Source organism: Gavia stellata, chromosome 13 (assembly GCF_030936135.1).
Source record: "Gavia stellata isolate bGavSte3 chromosome 13, bGavSte3.hap2, whole genome shotgun sequence".
In the NCBI taxonomy this organism is placed as follows: domain Eukaryota; kingdom Metazoa; phylum Chordata; class Aves; order Gaviiformes; family Gaviidae; genus Gavia; species Gavia stellata.
Genome location: NC_082606.1, coordinates 3134435 through 3156447, shown reverse-complemented (window position 1 = coordinate 3156447; position 22013 = coordinate 3134435). Strand labels below are relative to the sequence as shown.

The 22013-nt window shown below is 55.7% G+C and overlaps 1 protein-coding gene across 2 annotated transcripts; it reads right to left on the bottom strand.

Moving 5' to 3' along the window:
• Positions 1-2694: 2694 nt before the first annotated feature.
• Positions 2695-12952, bottom strand: CLK3 (CDC like kinase 3). Of its 2 annotated transcripts, XM_059823647.1 has the most exons (13): positions 12921-12952; positions 12164-12312; positions 9508-9715; positions 7199-7292; positions 6858-6924; positions 5953-6069; positions 5285-5451; positions 5017-5111; positions 4518-4647; positions 3988-4070; positions 3573-3652; positions 3399-3489; positions 2695-3073 (listed from the first exon to the last, which is right to left on the bottom strand). In XM_059823647.1, the coding sequence occupies exons 2-13, from the start codon at positions 12310-12312 to the stop codon at positions 2888-2890; spliced, it is 1467 nt and encodes a 488-aa protein (XP_059679630.1). In that variant the 5' UTR covers positions 12921-12952; the 3' UTR covers positions 2695-2887. The 2 variants fall into 2 exon arrangements, with proteins under 2 accessions (XP_059679630.1, XP_059679629.1); XM_059823646.1 differs by lacking the exon at positions 12921-12952 and having other exon boundaries at positions 6858-7292; positions 12164-12192.
• Positions 12953-22013: the final 9061 nt, after the last annotated feature.

Here is a 22013-nt window from a genome sequence, read left to right as displayed (position 1 = left end):
CCCTTTGGGCTGGAAGCCTGCGTATGGGGTGGGCCTGTGCGCTGGGAGCCAGCTTGAGGAAGGGCTTAGGTCCTCAGCTCACGCGGTTCTGTTTGCCTGCAGGAGACGGCATGGTGAGAGCTGCTGCCCCCCTGGGGGGGTACGGCAGGAGGTTCTTGTCTGAATTACCGTAGGGGATCTGCCCCCGGTTGCTCTAACTGCTCTTGTGCTGCCAGGAAGCGTCGGCTTATCTTTTCCTGCGTTCATTTTGTTGGGCCAGCGGAGCCTTTGGTGCAGTGCCTAGAGCAGGGACAAGCTGAGAATCCATCACGCTGGCTCTGCCGGCGCTCTCTGAAGGCTTTGCACCCGGTAGCTGACCCAGGGAAGGGCTGAGCCTGGAGTGAGGCAGAAGGCACTGTCAGGGCGAGCTCTTCCTTCGGAGGAACCGGGCAGGGGCCCTGTTCTGGCAGAGAGGTGCTCGGCTCCCTGCTTGCCCACGATGCCGTGAGCGTGGGCAGTGCTTGAAGCTCTGCCGCTCTTCTGGTACCTTACCCGTCCCCAGAGCTCCTGCAGGTGCCTAAACCTTGCACAGGCCCTGTTCTGGCAGCTGGGAGAGCTTCAGAGCTTCCAACGGAGCCTTTTCTCCAGGGGAGCGGGATCCCTTCTGAGGCTGAAGCACGGGGACCTGTGGAAATGGTCACCTGCTGCGGTAGCTGCTCTGTCACTGTGCTCTGCTGAGCAGGTAGAGCCCCACTCAGAGCACCAGTGGGTCAATAGGTTTGCTGAGTGGTGAGGATTTACGGAGCAGGCACTTAGCTTTCATCTGCTTAGAACAACGGCCAAGTGTATCAAAGGAAGAGGGAAGAGACTTCCCTGGTTGAAAAGAAGCAATTGAGTAATTAATATTGCCTGGAATATTGCCTGGAAGTATGGAGGGACAGGGCAAGACCCAGCCCCTAAGGACAGGAGGCTGGCGAGCGCTGGGCTCACCCCTGCAGCTGCCTGAGGTCTCTTCCCCTGCCAAACCGCCTGCACCTCGCCGGATCTACTTCAGCAGGACGAGGGGCTCTGCCCCTCGCGGTGTCTGGACCCCTGGTTCCCCTGAGCTTCTTTCCCCGCTGAGGGCTGGACGACTGAACCCCGTCCGCCGGCTTATGCCGAGTGGCCCTTAGCGCTCGATGACTTGTCAGTGCTGCGACGGGGTGTAGCTCTGCCCTCGAGCGGTTCCTTTCCCGGAGAAAGGGCAGAGCCAAAGCACCTACTCCTCAGGTGAGCCATGTTTCAGCTAGAACTGCAGTGGCATTTAACAAGCTGCGGTTCTGACTCGGCTGCGCTGGGAAGGGATAGCAATGCGATTGGTTGTTTAAAATACAAATGCGAGGCTTCCTTCCGCCTTTCTTGTTTCTTTGGCTGTTTCAGCTTCATCTTAATCTTTAGCCAGGCAGAGGGGCAGCGGCTGCGTTGAAAAGGTGGACGACCGTCCCTTGGCTGTTGCTGTAGTACAGTGTTAGCTTTAGTCCCCTTATTTTCACTTCCCTTGCTCGAGACACTCGCTGAGAGAACTTGCTGTTTCAATTTCTGCTTTCCTTGAACCAGGCCGTGGGCTCTTCTTGCCCTTTCTGGGTTTGGCTATTAAACTGTAGATTGTACGCACTGAGCAGTTAACAGTGTAAAAATATTCAAGAGATATTCATCACAGGGTCCTTTTCTGCCTCTACGCTGCTGTGCCACTGGCTGAAGTTGGGTCAGGAACCAGGTCAGGATGTTTTGGCAGAGACGGCAGCTGGGATCAGGCCCGTAGAGCTCCAGGAAGCACCAAGGCCCTGTGCAGCAATAGGGTTCCCCAGGTTTAAGCAAAAAAAAAAAAAAAAAATAGTAATAATAATAAAGCGAGCAGCGTTGCACAACAGGAGGGTACAAACCCTCGCATAAGGAAAGGGCAGAGCGTTCGGGGCACAGCAGGCAGCTTGGGGCTGTGTTTAGCACAGTTAAACTTCAGGGTGTGCTCACTTTCTGGAGAGGAGAGTAGATTGGGGTATTTGGCTCTACTTTCCCTCAGATACAAAGGCTTACTTGAGGTACCGGCCTCACCCACATGAAAAGCATCTTCTGTGCAGGTGTGAGCTCTTCTGGAGCACTCAGGTGACCCAGAAAGGGCTCTGGGTCCCTTCTTCTCCCCCTTCCCCTGCGTTGCCAGAGTTAATTCAAAGAACGGAACACTTTTTTTTTTTTTTAATCTGTGTTTGAGAGGGTTTTTACCCCCAACCTTAACCACCATCATAGGAACTGCCCGCGAGTGTTGCTCTGGTCACTAACATGTGAAGATCAGTGCACTATGTTGCTGCTTGATTATTCCATTTGTGACCTAATGTTTGTAACAACTAATTCCTGCCGCTACTGGGGGATGGCCTGAAATAAAGTGCAACTATTCACGTGTGCTATTCGTGTGCAGCTATTTATTTGTCCGCTGTCATTCTAGAGCCTGACTGCGCAGCCGGAACAAGCCTTCCTGCTGCTCGGTGCTGTTCAGAGGGTCAAGGGCAGAGACGAGGGAGAGCTCAGTCCGCTCTCCCTCACTTTTTTGCCCTCCAGTGAAGCACAGATTCCTGCTGCTTGGTTTCCAGTTAATTTTTTCGACACCTCCATCTTCCTTTGCAGAAAAGGCAAAGCTGGGAGCAAGAGAACCCTACACCTGCCTACAAGGGAAGTATCAAACAATAAGAAACACTTTATTTTAACTTTACAACATATAAATAGACAAATCTGTGCTTTCCAATGTAGCTTTTCTTCCCCTCCCCTCACCAGGGTCCTTATCGCAGTGCCCCAGCCCCTCCGAACTTGGAGAGAAGAGAGCAAGCGGGGCCGAACTGCAGAGGCTAGACCGATCCCGTATGTACAGATCTAGCTGTCATCTGCTCAGGTCCCGGCTGGCGCCTCGGCCGCACAACATCCTTTCCTCTGCGGAGAGGCCAGCAAAGAAGGGATGCAGGAGGGCTTCCGAGAACGTGATCCGCCGGGAAGGGTCGAATTCTAACATCCTCCTCATCAAGTCAAAGAGCTGCGCGTGCTCCAGCGAGTCGTGCAGCATGTATGTCTGAAAGAGAAGGGCGGGGGGGACAGAGAGAAGGGTGTAGCACGCTGGAAGGGCAGGGACTGGGCCCTAGGCCCTAGTTTTGGGATATTCAGCGAGGTAACGGCCGCCTCCGATCCTGCAGTACAGCGTCCCTCCACATCCCTGGTACCTGGCCTGCTTCAGCCAGTCCAATAAACTTCTCTTACTGGCTTTTTACCAGTAAAGCCAGTCATGAAGGGAAACTCCCATCCCTAAGCCTCGCACTGCTGCTCCGGGGAAGGGAACCGTACAGCGATTCGGCCTCGCAACGCCACCAGTCCTCTACCAGCTGCAAAGCAGCACCTACCCGCAGGGGCTTGCAGTTCTCTTGGACGTATCTCCCATCGGACGTGTTCTCATCCCATACCAGGTTCCCGTTGTGGAAGTATTTTTGCTTCCTGCAAAGGAAAGGTGGTGTTCAGTAAGAGACCAGGTGTGAGGACAGAGAATGGGTATCCCGAGTTTGGGAAGAGGTTCTTACCGAGTTTTGTGGATCATGTGAGATGGAATTGGCCCGAGGATTTTTTCCATCATGACAAGATGCTCACGATTCTCATGGGTCTGCAAAGGAAAAGAGCAATGGTGGGTTACTCGGAGATCTGACAACAAAAGGGTTGTCCCCCATACAAGTACAGGGGGAGAAGAGACCAGCCTCTGTCAGGAATGACACAGCTCCTGTCCATCTCCGCTTCCTCTCCCGATTTTTCTATTCTACACAGGCACAGTGAAGAAACCAAAAGCGAGCCAAACCTTGTCCTTCTAGCAAGACACGAGTCCTCAAACTGTGAGTTTTCCTGGGCTTATTTTCAAACTTCTGATTTTAGTGCCTGATCCGCGTTCCCCTTCCCTTCACATTAAAGATTCTTAGGGTACAACGCCTCTTGCAAGAATCATACCTGGAAGAGCGTGAAGCCGCGGTAATACTCAAACAGAATGCAGCCGGTACTCCAGACATCGCATGGCTGTGCCCAGCCCAGCTCTGCAAAGAAACTCAAGTCAACTTCACGCTCCCAACAAGTCCCACCAGATTCCTATTAGTTCCTTGTTGAAACTGCAGGGATTGCACGAAGACAGACCCAGTAGTTATCTGTGCGCTTTCTGGTGCTGCATGCTGGCAAGCGGACTGTCAAGCCCCCCCTAAATGCTTCTGTTCCAGCTTACGCTGACTCCATGTTCCCCTGGAGCCAATTTGAGGACCTCCCGAGTCTCACAGGCACTCCATGTCAAGGGCCTGCACTGTCCATGAATACCTTCCATACAATCTTGGAACCTTGGGACCACTGAGGTGGTGTTGCAGCAACGCATGGAACAGGTTGTCCCCAAGAACCGGACTGCTCTCAAGCTGGTTTTCATCATCCTACAGTATCCCTGGGCCAACTGTTCTCCTCCGCCTATCTGGGACTCCCAAAACCCCAGCAGTACTCACCCAGAATCACTTCTGGTGGACGGTAGTGCCGGGTAGCCACGATAGTGGTGTGGTGCTCGTGATCAAAGGTGGCGCTTCCAAAGTCTGCCACACGGATGCTGGTGTTCCGAATGGATTTCTCCTCGCAGCTCTGCAAGCAAACAAGAAGTCCTCAGTGCTTCCAACAGCCGGTTCGGGATTAAGCTAGGCGGTGAGAGGAGCCCTCTGACCCTGGAACCGCCACGTCTGCGCTACTGATCAGAAGGATTGTAACTATGAAGCTCTTGAGCTCTTTACATCTCAGATCAGTGTTAGGGAAAGCTCCACTTCAGGGACTGGAGCCACTGAAGCAGTCTTGAGGCTTTTAGAAGACACAGGAGAAAGAAGAGGCCCGACTTCCAGTTTGTTCCTGCTAAACAGACTTTTAAGGCATGTACGGAACAGGGAAGATCCAACTTCTGCAGGGAGGGAAAGGCAGGCTGTTCCTGGTCTATTCACTTCTCTTTTGGACATAACCCACCTTTTTCTCGTTGTACAGAGTGTCAAAATCTGAGTTGACAAACAAGATGTTTTCTGGCTTCAGGTCAGTGTGAGTCAGCTGGTTGTCGTGTAAAACTGCACAGGTGGAGAAGAGGAGAGAGAAAAAATACACATCTAAGAACCACACGCTGAAGCAGCTGTACAACTCTGCCCAGCCAAGCGGCACGTTCAGCCAAGCCAGCTCCTTCCCAACGCGTTCCGGTAAGACATCGTCGCCTAGCGAGGCTGGCCCCGGGTGACTTACTTACATCTCAAGGCATGGCAGAGCTGGTAGGCCATGTGCCGGATCTGAGGGAGAGGGTATGGCTGGAAGTTATTCTCCTTCAGGAACTCGAAAGTGTTCTTGCCCAGAAGCTCAAAGGCAATGCACATGTGACCGTGGAAGTTGAACCAGTCTGACATGAGGACACACAAGCTGTGCAGAGAGAAAGACATGAGGATTACCCATGGTTCAGGGACTCGCCAGAACAGTCATTCTCCCTGTTTCTGGCTACTTCAGAAGCAGCTGGTGAGCAAAAGCTGTGAGCCAGCTGACTCAGAAGCACAGTAATCCCTCTATGAACACCAGAGGGACTCTCCCCCGCCCCACTTTGTTCAACCACCTTTAGATAAGAGATCTCCAATTCAAGTGGGACAAGGCAGCACGTGCTTCTTAGAAAAGCTTTGGTTAATTTTTCCTCACTATGACCTGGCATGTCAGTTGTTAAAGAGTTTTAAGTAACCAAGTGTTCAGCAGAACTAGAGACAGACTCTCTTCTTCCAAAATGCAGAGGACTGAGACAGGGTTTTGCCCGCACAGGAGGCAAGTAGCAGGTATTCCAGTCCTCAGCCCCGTGTTTCTTTGGGTATCGCCCAAGCAGACCGCTTGTCTGTAAGGACATGGTACTGACTACCCTAGAGTCTTGTAAAAACTTACAATTTGTTCTCCTTGTCCTTCTCTTTGATTTTTTTCAGGACATTAATTTCCAGCCTGGCTGCTTCTCGGTACTTTCCAACGTTTTTTATGATTTTCAGTGCCACCTGAGATTTGCCTCTGTAAGGGAAGAGACAAAAGGATGGAGTCAGAGAAAAAGCCTACCTACACACGTCCTCGGTCCACAGAGAGAGGGTACATCCCAGTTACTCCAGTCACGTTTTCATGTGTTAAAAGGCTTAGTCAAAGCTCTCAAGGTCTGCCAAAGATTTATGCTGCTTGACCAGTAGTTAATTTGAAGCGAAAGGCTACTGCTGGGTTAACACTCCAAAGAGAGCTGCAGACAGCTCTGTGAGCGCACCGTTTCCTGACACAGCAGTCCCTAAGGTCACTGCCACTCCAGGAGCCACCTCCCCTCTCCAACCGTGCCAGAGAGATTTCTGAGGAGGCAGGAGCTCCTATACTAAGCTGACCCCACGGCTCGGAGCCAGACAAAAGGTCAGGAAGAGACAGGGGTCAAGTGTAATCACAGGAAAGGTTAAAAAAAAAATAAATAGAGGAAGCACCCCAGCAGATTAAGAGGTCGCTTTCCCCAGCTGCCTGGCCCATCCCTCAGCCAGAGTTCACTGCAGTAGAACAGCCTGTGCCAAAGCCCTCAGCCACTGAACAAACTCCCCTGCTTCCCTTAAGACTCTGCGAAGTCAGGGTGGGGGGCTGAGGTATGAACCCGGCCCCTTTCCACTAGCTGTAAGAAATAACTTCTACTGTAGCGACAAGCGGAAGGTGACAACAGTTTGGTGCAGTGGGGTCCCAGGCAAAACCGGCAGCGTTAATCCTGCCACGCTTAGGAGCATCTGGGCTTGACGCACAAGGGACAGACAAGTTATCTGGAAGGGAAAGATGCTCACCTGGCGTGGTCCACGCACTCCACCACTTTGCCAAAAGTGCCTTCGCCAAGGCTGCCGACAATTTCATCTAGGAGAGAAAACAGGAGTGGATGTGAACTTCCGAGGCTTGGCGAGAGCTGAGGTCCTGCAATTTCACAGCAATAAAATGTCAAAGCAAAAAAACGTCTCTCGCTGCTACACTCTTTAAAACTCAAGTGTCTATTGTCTGCCTCAGGCAATTTACTGCTCAGTCCATTTATAAGCAATAAAACACTAGAGACCCCTCCAGTACAATACGAGAGATCTCGTCTAACACGGGGATAGAAAGTAGAGAGGTAAAGTTTTACGAAAGGTGGCTGTACATCGCTCTTGAAGCCAATCGCCGATCCTGCACACCAGGTGGCCTTCCTTGTCATCTTCCACGCTCCTGCTGCGCTTACTGCTCTGTTGGCTTCTCTGTACGCACCGCCCCCCGAAACGGCATACGACCAAGCGCGCACAGCGGGCAGTTCCGAGTGGCAGGATTGTGTTGTCATTCAAAGGTGGAGATGACGGTGCGGCGGTGGTTGGATTTTCCAGATCCCAGCATTTCATAAGGCACACAGCATATATAACGATAGGGATATTGCAAGGGACACGTCAAGACACAAAACTAACTTCAAAACAGAAAAGTAATCAACAGCTACAGGTATGTAAAGAAAAACTCGCTCATTAGCTACGGCCTCTGGTGCCGCCGCCTCTTAGGCAGGAAAATGCCCCCCTCTTCTCTGAAGGGAAGCAGCAGCTGGGAAGCTCCAGTGTTAAGGTGGCTTGGCTCGGCACCACCGTTCCCCACAGAGGAGCAGCTTCCTCGGCAGCACCCCAGGATGCTGCCAGAGGCACAAGAAGAAGGAGGGCTTTGCCAGAAGAACGTCATTTTCTCCGCTGGCAAACGTGACGAAGGGTATACAGGCTGTCAGTTTGGACAAGCTGTCCAGTAGAAGCCAGAGTAGCAGTTCTCCCTCTGCGCAGCCTGCTCTTTCGTACCTCGGTTAATAGACTGCCAGCTCCCCAGAGCCGCTGCCCTGCCCCGGCTACCAACCAGCCCTTCCCTTCGTGACAGAACCAACTACCACACTGATCCTACATCCATACGCCCATCAGGCTGCAAACAGACCTGGTGTTGCACATCGGCCTTAGGATGCAATTTTAAACCTGGGAGAACTTTAGGAACAGGACAGTTAAATTAATTCCCCAGGGAGCGTTTCACTCCACTTCAGGCATCCGCTAAAGGTAGGAGGTCACCTTCACCCCTGCTACTGCTAGCTTCTACTGGAAAACCAGCCGAACGTTCCTGAACGGACCCAGGGTCCACGAAGCAAGCTGTCCTAATTCCTGATCTTTTGCTATTCAGCCGTAAAAATAGTTACAATCTCTACAGCCAAAGAAATTAATACAAAGCTCTACTTTTCCATGCCCGAGCTTCTGTCAGGCTTCTCTTCTGTGCCCCTCACCCCCCCACCAGCTAGTCCAAAATAACGAGCTACAATCAAACCCCAAAAGGTCAGCTGAAACGGAGGAGAAAGTAGAGAGGACAGTTGAGACAGCTGTGAGACTTCAAAGGATTTCAATCACGCCAGCCCAAACCTGCACACCCTTATCATCGCTCGCACGCACACACGCAAACCGCACTGGAGCGTTTTCATCCTAACCCTGGCTCTTTCTAAAACTAAAATTAAAAAGTCAGCTGGAAAGAATTAAAAGGAGGAAAGCAACAGACCGTCAGAAGTTCCCAGCCGTGCAGATACCCGCTATAACTGCAGGGATCGGGACTCGGTCATTTAGTTGTAGTTACATTTAAAAGCAACAAACTTGTGAAAGGTGGAAACGTTCCTTACGGGAGAGAAGCAGTGAAGCAGAGACATTTGGTCTGATACCTCACACCACTTCCAGGGTATTCCCGGTCCCGGAACCAGCCTCCCCACCCAGCTCCAAATATTCCCCGTTAATCCTTGAAAGGAATACTACGTTTCAGGGTGGAAAACGGGGAAAGTTTTCAAAGAAGCTGAAATCCAAGGACGCTTGTGTGGAAATAGGCAGAGAGGACACATGCATATCCTCAGAAGGTGGAAGCCTTTCTCTAAGTACAGTGGGATGGGGGTTAACAGCCACAGGGCTAACAACTCAGGGAGAACCAGGCTGCTGGATCCCATCTGGTACGGGATCCTGGCACAAAGTCAAACCGAGATGCCTTCACGGGAGCGCTCCATACCGCTGCTGCGTACCAACCCCCCCCCAAGCAGCAGCAGCGTGCAGAAGCGAAGCCCTGGCCACGTATGGACCTGAATAACGACCGATCCCCAGCAGCCAGCCTGGTCTGCGGCCAAGGCTTGTCCTTGTTAGCCTATCATGTGTGTGCCATTTGAAGCCTTCCCCGATCCCCTCCCTGGCTGTAAAGAACACAGCTTAGTTTCCTCATGTATTGAGGCTACAGGGGCTGGACCAGTAAAAACCAATAGCTACAAACGCCTCCCGCTTAACAAGACACAGATTTTGGACTATGCATTCCACGTAATGAAAACAAACACAAAAACGGGGATTAGAGGTACTCACCCAGAGTGTTCAGAGCTGAAAGGAGGTAAGAACAGTTAAAACCCTAAACAATCCTGAACTCATTCTGGATGCTACTCACCGAGGAGGCACTGCTACAAGACCTGGTCCTGCGTTTCCGGCAGTGATGCTGATGCTTCTTCGGACGGTGCTGCTCTCGGCCTCTGGATCGCCGCCAGTTTCGCGAGCGGGTCGAGTAATAGTCCTCTCCAAAAGACGGGCTTCGGTCTTCAAATCTGTAGGCGTCACTGTCCCGTCTGTATCTCCTGTGATAAGGCATCCTGTCATGGCTGTAGCACAAACAAGAACGTGTTTATAAGCCTGGAAAAGCACAAAAGGCGGAGTCCTGCTGAAACTGCGTGCTCTTGCTCCCACTCCCTGGTGGCAGGGAAACAACAGCAAGCTTCCTAGCTTCAAACCACCCCTCCGCTGTGGCTCAAACGCTGACCGCTTCTCAGATAAGGAGAAAGTTTGCATGAGAAAATGCTGTGGCACTCCCACGTTTCAAGGAGCCGGGGGAAAATCACCCACTTTGAGCTCGATCCGAGCCACCTACCTCATCTGAGCCACCTCCGCCACCACACGCAAGTGTTTTTCTAACATCACTTCTCCTCCCCCAGGAAGGACTCTCATTAGTTCTTAAACAAACGAGATCTGAAGGCAGCACTGGTGCCCTAGTCACCACCCCAGCAGGGACTGGAGTCCCCTAAACACCAAGCCTTCAGTGTACACACACACACACACACACACCAGCTCAACGGATCGTTAGCAAGAGCCAGAAGGAAAATTTGGTCTCCGCAGTATAGTCAAGCTCGTGCACCTCTAGCGAAACCGAGGGCTGCAAGTACGTAAGGGAGACTTTCGGCCAAGCTCATCTCTGCCTTGGGAAGGGCCAGAAGACATCAGACAAAGCTCCCCTGTGTAGGCATTTATCAGCTGGAGTTGCACACGCAGTTTTAGGTACCCTGTGTGCCCGTTAACCATGAAAGCGGCCCTCCCTGCCCCACGCTCCATTAGAGAGTACCTGCAAGCTGTGAGTGCCTCAAGCTAGAGCTGCGATTCTGCAGCTCCTGCCTTTTGCTCTGCGGGTCCGTGTGCTTCCCTGGCAGCACTGTTACGGTACCTCTTTTAAACTGGACAACAAAAAGGGTATCACTTAGCAGTGACCTGCTCGTACCCCCAAAAGCACGACTATCTTCTCTGCCTCAGCCGTTACAGTTGGTCTAATAAACCAGCTTCCGCTCCAAGCCTTGCTTCAGACGTCATCGAGTGAGAAGCCACGTTTTAGGTAGAAGATGTTGCAACTCAGAAATAAGAACAGCGTGTTGGTTTTCCAGTGATAAACAGCAGTATTCTAGGCACGCGCCTAGCCAGGCTGACGCTGTCGTACGTACCTAGCTGACAGCAAGGGCAACGGCTTCTCCAACCAAGACCTCGCTGCAGCTGCTTCAGTCCGGAAACAGGAACTTCTCTTGTTTGCGCCTCTCTGCTTTGGCAACAATTAGCTCTCTCGCTGACAGCTTCACAGGATGCACGCATGCCCGTGGTGGTTCATCTCATCTTGGACGAAGACTAAAAGCAGCGGCTCTAGGTCTCATCTTGGATGAAGACTAAAAGCAGCGGCTCTAGATCACCGCTGAACTATCCGAAACACCAAAAAAAACCCCCAACGGCTCCATTCCAACACCAATACTCAACTCCAAACACACCTTTGTGAAACTTCCCTGCGTACTTTTAAGATACAGAGGATTCAGAAATAACCTAAACCACAGGGAACCTGCGAGAGGCTCACAGTCTGAGACTAAAGGGGCAAGAAGGTTTTCACCTAGCAAAAGCCTGTTTTCATCCAAATCTGTCCTACACAACCCATCGGATGGAAGAATGGAAAAGACCGTCATATGCATCAGCTGTATTTCACAATCCGCTCCTTTCAAGTAAACAAAAACCAGGCTCGGAAGAGAAATTAATCTGTAGAACATTTCAGGAATTTAAAGATGAACTCAGCTCCCTTCTGGCTGCACCTGCCCTGTTCAACCAGTGGAACCACACCAGCTCCGGTACCACCGAGCGGCGAGGGCCGCCAGCCTGTTTCGGTCGCGCGCCGTGACGTGCCAGCACACGGCTCCCCATCAAGCGCTCCCGCCTCTCTTCCAGAACCCTCGCCGCAGCTCCCGTTATCAGAGGCCTTATCCACCCCGCTTCCAGTACCTAATTGTCCCTGTGGAAACGCTGAACAAAGAGAGGATCAAAGGTAAAATCCAGAGCCGAAGCAGGAAAGATCAGCTAGCGATGCTCAGATCCTTTCTGACAGCGTAGGTGAGGGAAAAGTATTGTTACTTTAAATCTGATTCGTAATAATTTCAGAAGGAAGCGGGTTGTCGGGGGAGAAAGACTTTAATGCCTCCATGGCATTAGAACTGGGAAACGATTCCAGAGCAGGCTGTTCTCCCTCATTAATATTAAAAGACATCGCTTTGGGAAGAACTTTTGGCTAGACACAGAGGCAGAAACATAGAAGGGAAGGCGCACACAATTAAGCCCTTTACTTTCATCCCTGGGATTTACGGGTTTAAAGCCGATCCGCAGTCAGGAAATGAAAGCTGCCACCACCCAGCGCGAGCTCTGAAACACGATCAGAATCGAGGACGAGCGTCTATTAGATAACTGTCCCCGCTCGCTCCCTGCTGCCAGAGCGGCTGCTGGCAGGCCTGCCTCCCCCTGCCCAAACCTGCTCTTACCTTCTCGATCGCGATCTCCTGGAGAGATCCCTCCGGGGTGGGTATCGCAGCCTCCCCTCGTAGTCTCTGCTACGAGACCTCTTCCTCTTCCACCTGTGACCCAGGTAGCTCTCCTGCTCCGGCGACCGGTATCTCTTACAGTGATGCATCTGAGGAGGAGACCAAAGGTTGGTTTCCCACTCTTAAAACCCTCACCCCTTGGCGCTTCGCCCGCTCCCTGAAGGCGGCCGGGCCCTTCCTACCCCACCCGACCCCCTGAGCCGAAGGGTGCGGGCAGGGAGCACCCCGAAGGGCGCAGGGAAGCGCGGCAACGGCCACGGGGCAAACCGCCGCCGACCGTGAGGACGAGACCTCCGCCGGCCCCAGCAGCGGTGAAGATTTTAAGCGGGAGGCCTCCCCCTGGGAAGCGGTGGCTTTGTAAGAACCTTACCGGTTATTTCCCCGCCGCCCCCTACAACAACCCGGGTACCAACCGGTTCCACCGCGCCGGCCCGCGGAAGCCGTTTGGCAGGGGGTGCCCGGGGCACCGGAACCGGAGAGCTCAGGGCCGAGGCACCGCCGCCCGGAGGCCGCCCGCAGCGGGACCCGATCTCCTCCGGGGACACAAGTACGACACCGGGGCGCTGCGGCTGGGCCTGGGCCCAGGCCCGGCCCCATCCCTCCCCGCCGCCCCGCCCCGTCGGAGGCCCCGTCGGCCGGTCCCCGCCGAGAGCCCCCAGCCCCGCTCCGCTCCCCCGGGCCGGCCCCGCTGGCTCACCGCCCCTCCGCGCCCCTCCGCGCCGCGCTCGGCGGCTGCGGCCCGGCCCGGCCCGGCCCCTCCGGCCCAGCAGCGCCGCCGCTCCCACTTCCGCTTCCGGCGCCACCCGCCCCGCCCCGCGCGGCTGCGCGGCTCCGCCCCGGAAGTGGCGCTTAACCCCTGCCGCGCCGGGCGGGGTCAGCCGTTATGGGCGGGCCTGCACGGGGGGGACGGGGAGCTGGGGCCTGCCTCGGCACGGCCTTCCTCCCCGTGGGCTGCCTCGCCATGGCCTTCCTCCCCGTGGCCATCCTCCCCATGGCCTTCCTCCCCATGGCCTTTGTCTCCGTGGCCATCCTCGCCATGGCCTTCCTCGTCACGGCCTTCCTCGCTGCGGCCATCCTCACCCCCAACATGGTCTTCGTCCCCGTGGTCTGCCTCACCACAGCCTTCTTCACTATGGCCTGCCTCACTGTGGCCATCCTTGCCCTCAACATGGCCTTCATCTCATCGCCGTGGCCATCCTCACCACAGCCTTTGTCGTTGTGGCCTTCCTCATCATGGTCTACCTCACTGCAGCCACCCTCACCATCAACATGGCCTTCCTCCCTGTGGTCTGCCTCGCTGTGGGCTTCCTCACCATGACCTTCCTCATCTCGGCTATCCTTAGCATGACCTTCCTCATCATGGCCATCCTCACCATGACCTTCCTTACCATGACCTTCCTCACCATGACCTTCCTCACCACGGCCATCCTCACCATGACCTTCCTCTCCATTGGGCCTTCCTCACCTCAGCTATCCTCACCATGGCAATCCTCACCCCAACCTTCTTTGCCATGGCCTTCCTCCCCATGATGATCCTTGCCATGGTGACCCTCACCATGGTTTGCATCACCACGACCCGTGCGCCTTCCCTCCCCGTGGACTCCGCAGACGATCTCCTTCCACCAAACAGGGCTGAGAGCCACCGTCGTCCCCACAGGGACCCGTCCCTGGGACTGGAGATGGCTCACGGCCAGGAGGGCGAGGAGCTGGTGGAAGAGGTTCAATGTCCAGTTAATCTGCGTGGAGAGAGGGCCTCAGTCCCGTTTATTTACTAATTAGGACCACACAGGGGTTACGTGAATGGGGCTTTGCTCCCTCCTGCCCCACGAGTAGGTGACCGTCCCCTCCCACCCAGGCTACCGCTCTGGAGGACAGTTCTTGCTCCTAAAGCCAGACCACGGACGCTGATTGTCCGTGGCACAGCCGAGCAAAGAGCGCCGGGATCAGAAAAAGCTTCAATTACTCCGTGCGTGCAGTCACACTCGACCCCTTTATTTATTTATCAACCACTCACTTGGGCCAGCACTTAACTAAAAATGCCGATGAACACCTTTAGCACTGGCGCAGGGAGGGTTGGGGCGATATCGGCGAGTCCTTGAGGTTCTTCTCGCTGAGGAGCAGAGCGGGGTGGGGATGGGGAAGGGTCTGGTGACGGTCTTGGCTGCTGTGGGACTGGGTGGAAAGGGTGGGCTGGTGATGGTGGGGTAGGTACCACCACCGTGGTGGCCACACGGCTGGTCTCTCAGTTGGGTGATCTTCCCACCCATCTCCTACCACGGCCAAGGCTTCAGGCTCGCCCAGGGTGTGGGCACCAAGCGGGCGTCTGGTGGACGTAGCAGAGAAAGGCTCCTCTTCTCCTCTCCCCAAGGCTGAAGCCATCTCAGATGGGCTCGTTCCCCTCCAGAGCCATTCTGAAGGGGGTTGTGCCAACCACCGCCCATCTCCAGACCTGGAGATGGAGCCCAGACTTCTCCCATGACGACGTGTGGGCTGAGACCTCACCTCTCCAAAGCTTGGAGATCCCCCTTTGCTTGCTCCCATGGGTGCCTGAGTCCCGGGCAAGCCCTGCCCATGGGCTGCGGGCAAGATCGGGGTCCAAGAGCGTCGGGCTGGATCTGGTGCCACCGCGCCGACTCCAGCTGGCCCCGGCTGCACATCTCCCTCCAGTGCAGCAACCCGGTCCCGGGGGCACGGGGCCCCACCTGCACGCGGCCCAGTGGGGAGCTGCGGGTGTAGAAGCGAGCCTGTGGCGGGAGAGGGGCAGAAGCAGCGTAGGACGTAGTCGATGGCCTTCAAGCAGAGCTAGAAACACCCGTCGCCCCAAGAAGAGTAATCCCACCCCAGCAACCTCCTGTGGGCAGCAAGAAATGGCTCCTCCGGGCTCACCTGTACCCCTCCTGCAAGTGGGGGCTGAGACCCCCCCGATTTCAGGAGACGCTGCTGAGCACGGGCGATCCAGGCCACCACCTTAGCCGTGGTCACCTCCATCCTGCTCACCTGCATGATGGTGAACTCCAAGGACAGCTCTTGCTGCTGGATGTCCCCAGCGGGGAGGTTGAAGAGGAAGGGTGTATTCCAGATGGGGTTGTAGCCGGTGATGGACTTGGTCTCCTTAGTGTCGATGATGTGGCCGTTGTGGTAAAGGTGGATGATGACGTAGTGGCCTGGAAATGGAGACAGAGCCTTGGTGGCACCAGGGAGGGAGGCTGGAGGTTAGTCAGCCAGGTTCCTGCATGATGTGGACAGGGTTTGTGGCAGCCAAACTGGGGTGCCCGGGGGTCTACAAGACCTCCACGGGGCTCTGCAGAGCTGTGGGGAGAGGATGGAGACGTGCTGTCCATCTTGGCTGCACCTTCCCCTCCCTGCTTGGGAGCAAGGACCTCCAAAGTCCCCGGCTTGCATCCCTGTCCACATCCGAGGCTTTGCATGGGCTGAGGGGGCCAGAGATGACGACATGCTATTTTTTTTTTACCATAAACACAAATATTTTAACCATTTTAGCCATTTTCTGTGCCCACCTAGGCATCTCCTCACCCTCCCGGTCCATGCCCGGTGCCCTACCTGGCGTGCCCGGCATGCGCGAGAGCCGGCCCAGGTGCTCTGCCTTGCGGACCAGCACCTTGATGCGACTGGCCAGAGCTTGGTACTGGAGGAGGAGGAAGAGCTGGCCGAGGGATTTGGGGGCCGAGGAGAGGACGCTGCGGCTCGTGTCAGGGGCCCTGAGGCACTGCAATGAGATGAGAGAGCAGGAGCTTCGGTGAGACTTTCTCCAACCTCATCCAGCCCCTCCAACTCAGGGGTGCTTCTCTCCCACCTATGCGACGGGTGAGACAAGAACGGGCAAAAATGAGTCAAGAAGGTGAAGCTGACGCTTACCATCACCGTAAGGATGGTGCCAGCTCTGCATTTAACCTTTCCACCCCCAGCACCCCCATCTTCAGCGAAGCAGAGATGCTGCCAGCTGCTACGGTTGATGGATTTTAATTGTGGGCAGCTCGTGAACCTGCACCAGAAGGGAGGACGCCGCGGGGACACGGGGCTGCTGCCTCAGCACCTTCAGTCCCTCCCGCTGCCTCCCACTGGGTGATGCTCGGAGGAGGCTCTGGCTCTCACCGTGGAGCTTTAGGGCTCTGAGACCAAGCGGACCTCAGCCAAAACATGAGGATAACCCCTCCCGTTGGAGACCGCTGCCTTCCTGACCTTGGTTTTGGTGCTCGACAGTTCCCAGCTATAGCTAGAAGACGCCCGGGGGTCCCAGGTGGCCTGAGCGCAGGGGAAGAGGACCTCTCCCACGAAGGAGTCCTTGAGGCTGCGAAACCTGGCGTAGACGGCGAAGCGCAGGGTGAAGCTCCTCAGCTCCTCCAGGCTGTACCGGCCAAACCGGCACGGCTCCCGGAGGGCAGGATCGAGGCTGCCGTGCTGCAATGCCACGCGCCGGGACACCGGGAGCTGCGGCAGCAGGTACACCTTGATGTAGGGGCCCCGGCTGCCCTGCAGCCCCTTAGGCAGATGGGAGATGCCGAGGACCGTCACCGTGAGCGTGGCCTCAGCCGGCGAGTAGAACAAGTCGCAGTGGAGCTGGGGAGGCTGCCTGGGGCTGGTGCTGGAGGGCAGCGGGGTGGGGGGTCCCGGGATGGGATGGACTAGCGGGCTCTCCTCGTTGCAGAGGAGTTTGGCTCCGGAGATGGTGCAGCGGCGCTGCCACACTCCCACCGGCTTCGGGAGGAAGGGGAGGCTGGGCAAGGAGGCTCTGCTGTGGAGCAAGCCCCCACGGGATGCCGGCAACGCCGGGGGACCCTCCTCCGCCCGGGCACCCAGCACCTCTCCTGCCACCTCCTCGTAGTGCCGTTGGATGGGCACTGGCACTGTCCCGGCGGGCAGAGTGGGTCCCAGCTCCACCATCGCCTGCTCTCGGCCGAGGCGGGGGCCCGGGCGCCGGCGGTGCCGCCAGCACACGGCGCAGCCCAGGAGGATGCTGAGGCAGAGCAGGGCCAGCCCCACGCCAAGGAAGACCTGCGAATGCACTGGGGAGAGAGACGGGTACCGTTAGCACAGCGGATCTTGCCAGAGCCGCACCGCCGTGGCTCTCCAGGGGTGATGGAGCAATGGAGAAGAACAAGACCTGGGTGCCCACCTCTCCTGCCATGCCTGCGACCCACCCCTCATCTTTGCAAGCTGGGATTGAACTGGAGCATCCCAAAGCCAGAAGGTGGGTGAGGAGCCAGCGGGGCCAGGGCCGTGCTTGTCGTCTGTGGGCACAGGCAGCCTGACATCAGGCCGGCTCTGGCGAGGCTAAAACAAACCCGGCCTCACCCCAGGGACGATAAGGGCTATGGAAAAAGTGGCTTTTATCAGCCCTGCTGCCGGGCTGACGCAGGTTGGGCACGACTGATGATTAGTCGCTTGCTTGGAGGGGGCATGATACACGCAGGGAGGCACCGGCGTCGCTGGAGGGGAGCCGGGGCACCTGCAAGGGGGGAATTTGGGGGTGTCCGAGCTGGATTCAAAGCGGCAGCAGCCCCTGAGGAGTTACAGACCCAGGCCTGGCCCCAAAAGAGGGGGAACCTCCACCCCGAGCCCTGCCCAGGCAGAGGACTGGCATCCTGCGGGTGACGAGCTGGGCTCCATCCCTCCTGGCGGGGATACCTGCCGGGTTTCGGGCTCCCTGGCAGCTGAGTGGGGTGGCACCTCTGCACGTTGGTCATTTAAAGGACCAGGGAACCAAACTCCTGGACATCACTGCTGAAGTTTCTTAGGAAACTTGGCTTTCAGAGGTGGGCAACAAGCGCCGATGCTAATGTCACCGTGTCAGCGCGAAGCCTCCCCGTGCCCGGAGCTGGCTTCACCTCCAGCCCTACAGCGAGGGATTATGGAGAACAGGCTCTGGGCAAAGCTCTGCCGGAGCCGGAGCTGGGTTCGATAAAGGGATCTTAATGTTTGAAAGAGAAAAGCAAGTGGTGTCTCACGCTGTGGGGCTGGGCTTTCCCACCCAGATGCTTTAATCCACGCTGGGCTCTCTTTAGCCCTTTGTTATTTGTTAGGGAAGGATGGGATGAACGGAGAATGGTGGCGTTTAGGGGAGGGATGGAGGGAAGGGGGTTGGGCTGTGAATTTGCCTGGAGGATTATATTCCAGCCCAAACAACGGCTGCCAACGCCCTCGCCCATCCCGGGAAAGCGAGTTGGGAGGGCTGGAGCACAGCCACCCCGGGCGTACAGCCCCACACCAGTCAATAGGGCTGGGGAGGATGTGGGGAAGGCGTATTGGACCCCTTGGGGTGCCTGCTTTTGGGTGCTGGCGCAGCCGGGCTGGAGGTTGGGAGGGCTGCAGGGATGTCCCAGACCTCGGCGGTGTGGTTGGGGTGGCCACCACGGAGCCCCCCCCCCACCTCACCTAAGACCCGGTCTCTGAGCACCCCTGGAGCCGGGGGGAGACCCATCTCTGGGTCTAAACCCCGCAGCAGCGCACACCCATGGGTGTTTGCTCCCCCCCGCCATTGCCAGGACCCACCTTACCTGCTTCGGGCATCTGGCTTTTGAAGCGAGCAGCGAGGGCGAGCGAGTCCTTGAGCCGTCTCAGCTGAGCTCACGTGGGGAAAAAGTTGGAGCTGGCTAAAGCCGAACCCACCGGTGGGCAGGAGGGGAGGAAACGGCGACGGGAAAAGCTCTGCCTTCACCTGCCCGCTGCCCGGATAGGCTGGGAGCTGAGCCCAGCAACCTGGGGACTTGCCTGGCTTGCAAAGAGAGGAGGAAAAAGCAGTTTCTCTGCGTCTCCATTTTCCCGTCAGCTTTGGGACCGCCGTGGGCAGCAGGCAGCTTCTCTGCACCCGTCCAGCAGCAGGATCTGTCCGGGATCATCCAGCTTCTGCAGAGAGGCAGTGGGGATGCTCAAAGCACTCACAACTTGCTCTTTTACAGCCCCGGGTGGATCGGAGCACGGGGAGGCCACGCCAGCGTGTGCTGTGGCCCCGGCACAGCCGTCACCCTCGGTGGGGTGTTTCACAGTCATGCAGGGATCTCCGACGCAGCCAGATGCCGGCGGAGGGGCTGGCAGGCAGCATGGGCAGGGTACAGGCAGGAGGGGAGGTAGTTTCCCACTCCATGGTGTGGGGGTGCCGGGCAAGTTTGGTGGGAGGATGGAGAAGCTCGCAGGCACGTGCCAGGCTCCATCCCGGCACCCGTGGACAGGCCGCCGGCCAAAGCAAAGACAGATGCCAGTGCCTCGGACACGCTGGTAGGAAAACTGCTGGAAACCAGTTTCTCTCCAACTGCCGAACTGGTTCAGTGACTGGAAAACCAAGGTCAGGTGCCGTGCAAATAGCAAAAGCGTTGGGAAGCATGAAATGTCCTTTTTCACGCAGAGGAGGTGGTGACACCGGAGGGATTTGGGAGAGCGGAGCTCAGACTGGGTAAGGGACACGGGGGCAGGTACAGCAGCACCTGGGAAAGGAGATCCAGGTTCTTCCACAGAGGTGTGCCCAGGGGCTTTCCCAACCAGCATCCCACCTGGAAGCCAGAACATTTCACCCCGCAGGCACCCAGCTCATTTTTAGCCAGCACTCCAAAACCACGTCACACCAATCCAGCTTCACAGCCCCATTCTCCCCACAAAGGTACAAGCTGGGAGCACAGAGACCTGCGAGGGCACAGACCTCATCTAGGCTGAGCCAGCCCTTGGGAATAGTTTCCTGGGATGAAGAAAGGGCCCAGAAATCTTTAACTCACACTTTAGGGAAACAGCACGGCCACAAATCAGGCTTGCAGGGTCACCGTGTGAAGAGGTAGAAGTTTATTGGAATATAAACATTCAGATAACGTGTAAGATAGAAAAAACCCAACAACAACATATACAGACACTTGTTGGAAGGAGACGTTGAGGTATTTATCCACCGCCTAGGCTATCACATTTCTTTTTTTTTTTTCTTTATTTTTTTTTTTTTTTTAAATAGGTAAGAAAACTAGTAGCAAGGCTGCTGCAGCTGTTTGGTGAAAACATCTTCTGATCGGAATCCCTTTGGAGCACGCGCACACACACTCAAGCGCAGCGGCCAAAAGGACTTGGTGTGACACGTTCACATTCACTGCGGGAGCCGAGCAGGCGCGCAGCCTCCCCCCCTTCACCTCTTCCCCCTTCCCCAGCTCACAATCTTTGTGCCTTCCCAGCATAAACTGGGATCTGCTGGAAGAGGAGGAGCAGGTTTGGTTTGTTGTTTTTTTCCCCAGCTGGCAAATCTCCCTCTGAAACAGGAGCATCAAGGCTGCACAGAAGCAAGCTGGGGGCTTGGTTGTTTGTTTTTTTATTTTTTTTGGCTGCTCACTGCGAAACCTTCGCTGGTCTGGAGTTGAAAGCGAATTTGCCACACTGCAAAGCGGAGCACTTCACGCGAGGAACAGTCCTACCCGCAGTATCAAAACCCCTGAGTACGATACAATCGAACACGGTCGAGTGAAATGGAGCGGAGCCGGGGAGAGGCGGGGGGGGATCCACCACCCTTCCTCAGCCTTCCCCGGCTCCCGGCTCCTCCGCCCGGTCTCTGCTGCTGGTTTCCATAACCCTGTTCCCGAAGCCCGGCAGCTCAGTAGGAGATCTGGAGCTCAGCGAAACGTGCGTTAAGCCCACCGCCAGTATCAAAGCCAGGCTTAGGGAAAGGGTTACTCTTCACAGTCTGAATTGGCTGGTCCTTGTCAGCGTGTACTGAGAAAGGACCAGTTTATTGTTGCAGCTTATTTTTACTGAGGTATCTGTTACGCATCCCGACTTGATTCTTTCCCTGAATTGGATACAAAACAATCTGTTAGTCCCTGTCTGTTTCCAGTCTAGTTGTGTAAAGCTTATAAACATTAATACTCTAGTAGTGTCAAAGCTGTTTAGCAGTTCAGTGATTCGAGTGCCTTTCTGTGCAAGAAAACACAATGTTAGCATGTGATACATAAGCAAAACCACCCATTACTAACCTCTGCTCCCCAGGACCAGAGAAGAAAGCGTAAGGAAAAGCAAAAAGTCCCCCAGTCCCACTCGTAGGAAACAGCCCCCAAACCCACCCCCAAATAAAAAAACCAACCAACCAACCAAAATGAAACAAAAAAAGGGAACACCCCCCCCCCTCAATCTGAATGAGCCCCAGAGTCTGGAAAATCCTCTCCGAGCCTGCAAGGATGAAATGCCGTGGAGGCCTGCGGCATCCACCAAGCAAACGCCCGGCAGCCAAAGAGCAGCTCGGCTTCCCCGTGCCCGGCGGGTGGCTGTGACTCCGGCTGAGATCAACTGGAGATGGGACATCTCGGAGCAGCAGCTATCTCGGGACATGTGCATTCTCACCCAACTTGCCCTCTTCCTCCTGCCAAGCCCTCACGACGTCAGGTAGCGGGATAACTCAAGCCGTAGTGTATAAACTAACGTACAGAGAGCATAGAGCCTCTTGCAGCTCAGAGGTTTACACAAGCCTTAGCACGAGACCTCGGAGCTCTCGAGGACCGAGCAGCAGCCCAGCCGAGTAGCGCCACGGGATTAAAACGGAGAACCTGACATTTAAGAGTTTAAAGGAAGGGTTATTCATTTCGGTTTTACATACGTTTTTAAGCCCAATCCCCCGGGCTGCTGATGGGGCTCTGCCTGTGGTGGTATCTGGCCCGGTGTTTTTAAAAGCCACGCTCTTTTCAGTAGTATAAAATAAACGGCTTCTGGGAGCAGGACATGCTGGGAGCACAGGGACCGTGCCCCGGCTAACCAGAGGTACTACAGGAGAGCATCCGGAGCTGTAAAGTCTCACGGAGCACTAAGACAGGCTTGA

Excerpts from the sequence above, each read along its gene's own strand:
- CLK3 (XM_059823646.1), bottom strand. The coding sequence starts at position 9,713 with ATGACAGGATGCCTTATCACAGGAGATACAGACGGGACAGTGACGCCT. Across the intron at positions 7,293-9,507 it reads CTTGTAGCAGTGCCTCCTCG|AGAAGCCAACAGAGCAGTAA; the intron begins GTGAGTAGCATC and ends CGGTGCGTACAG. Across the intron at positions 3,490-3,572 it reads CACATGATCCACAAAACTCG|GAAGCAAAAATACTTCCACA; the intron begins GTAAGAACCTCT and ends TTTCCTTTGCAG.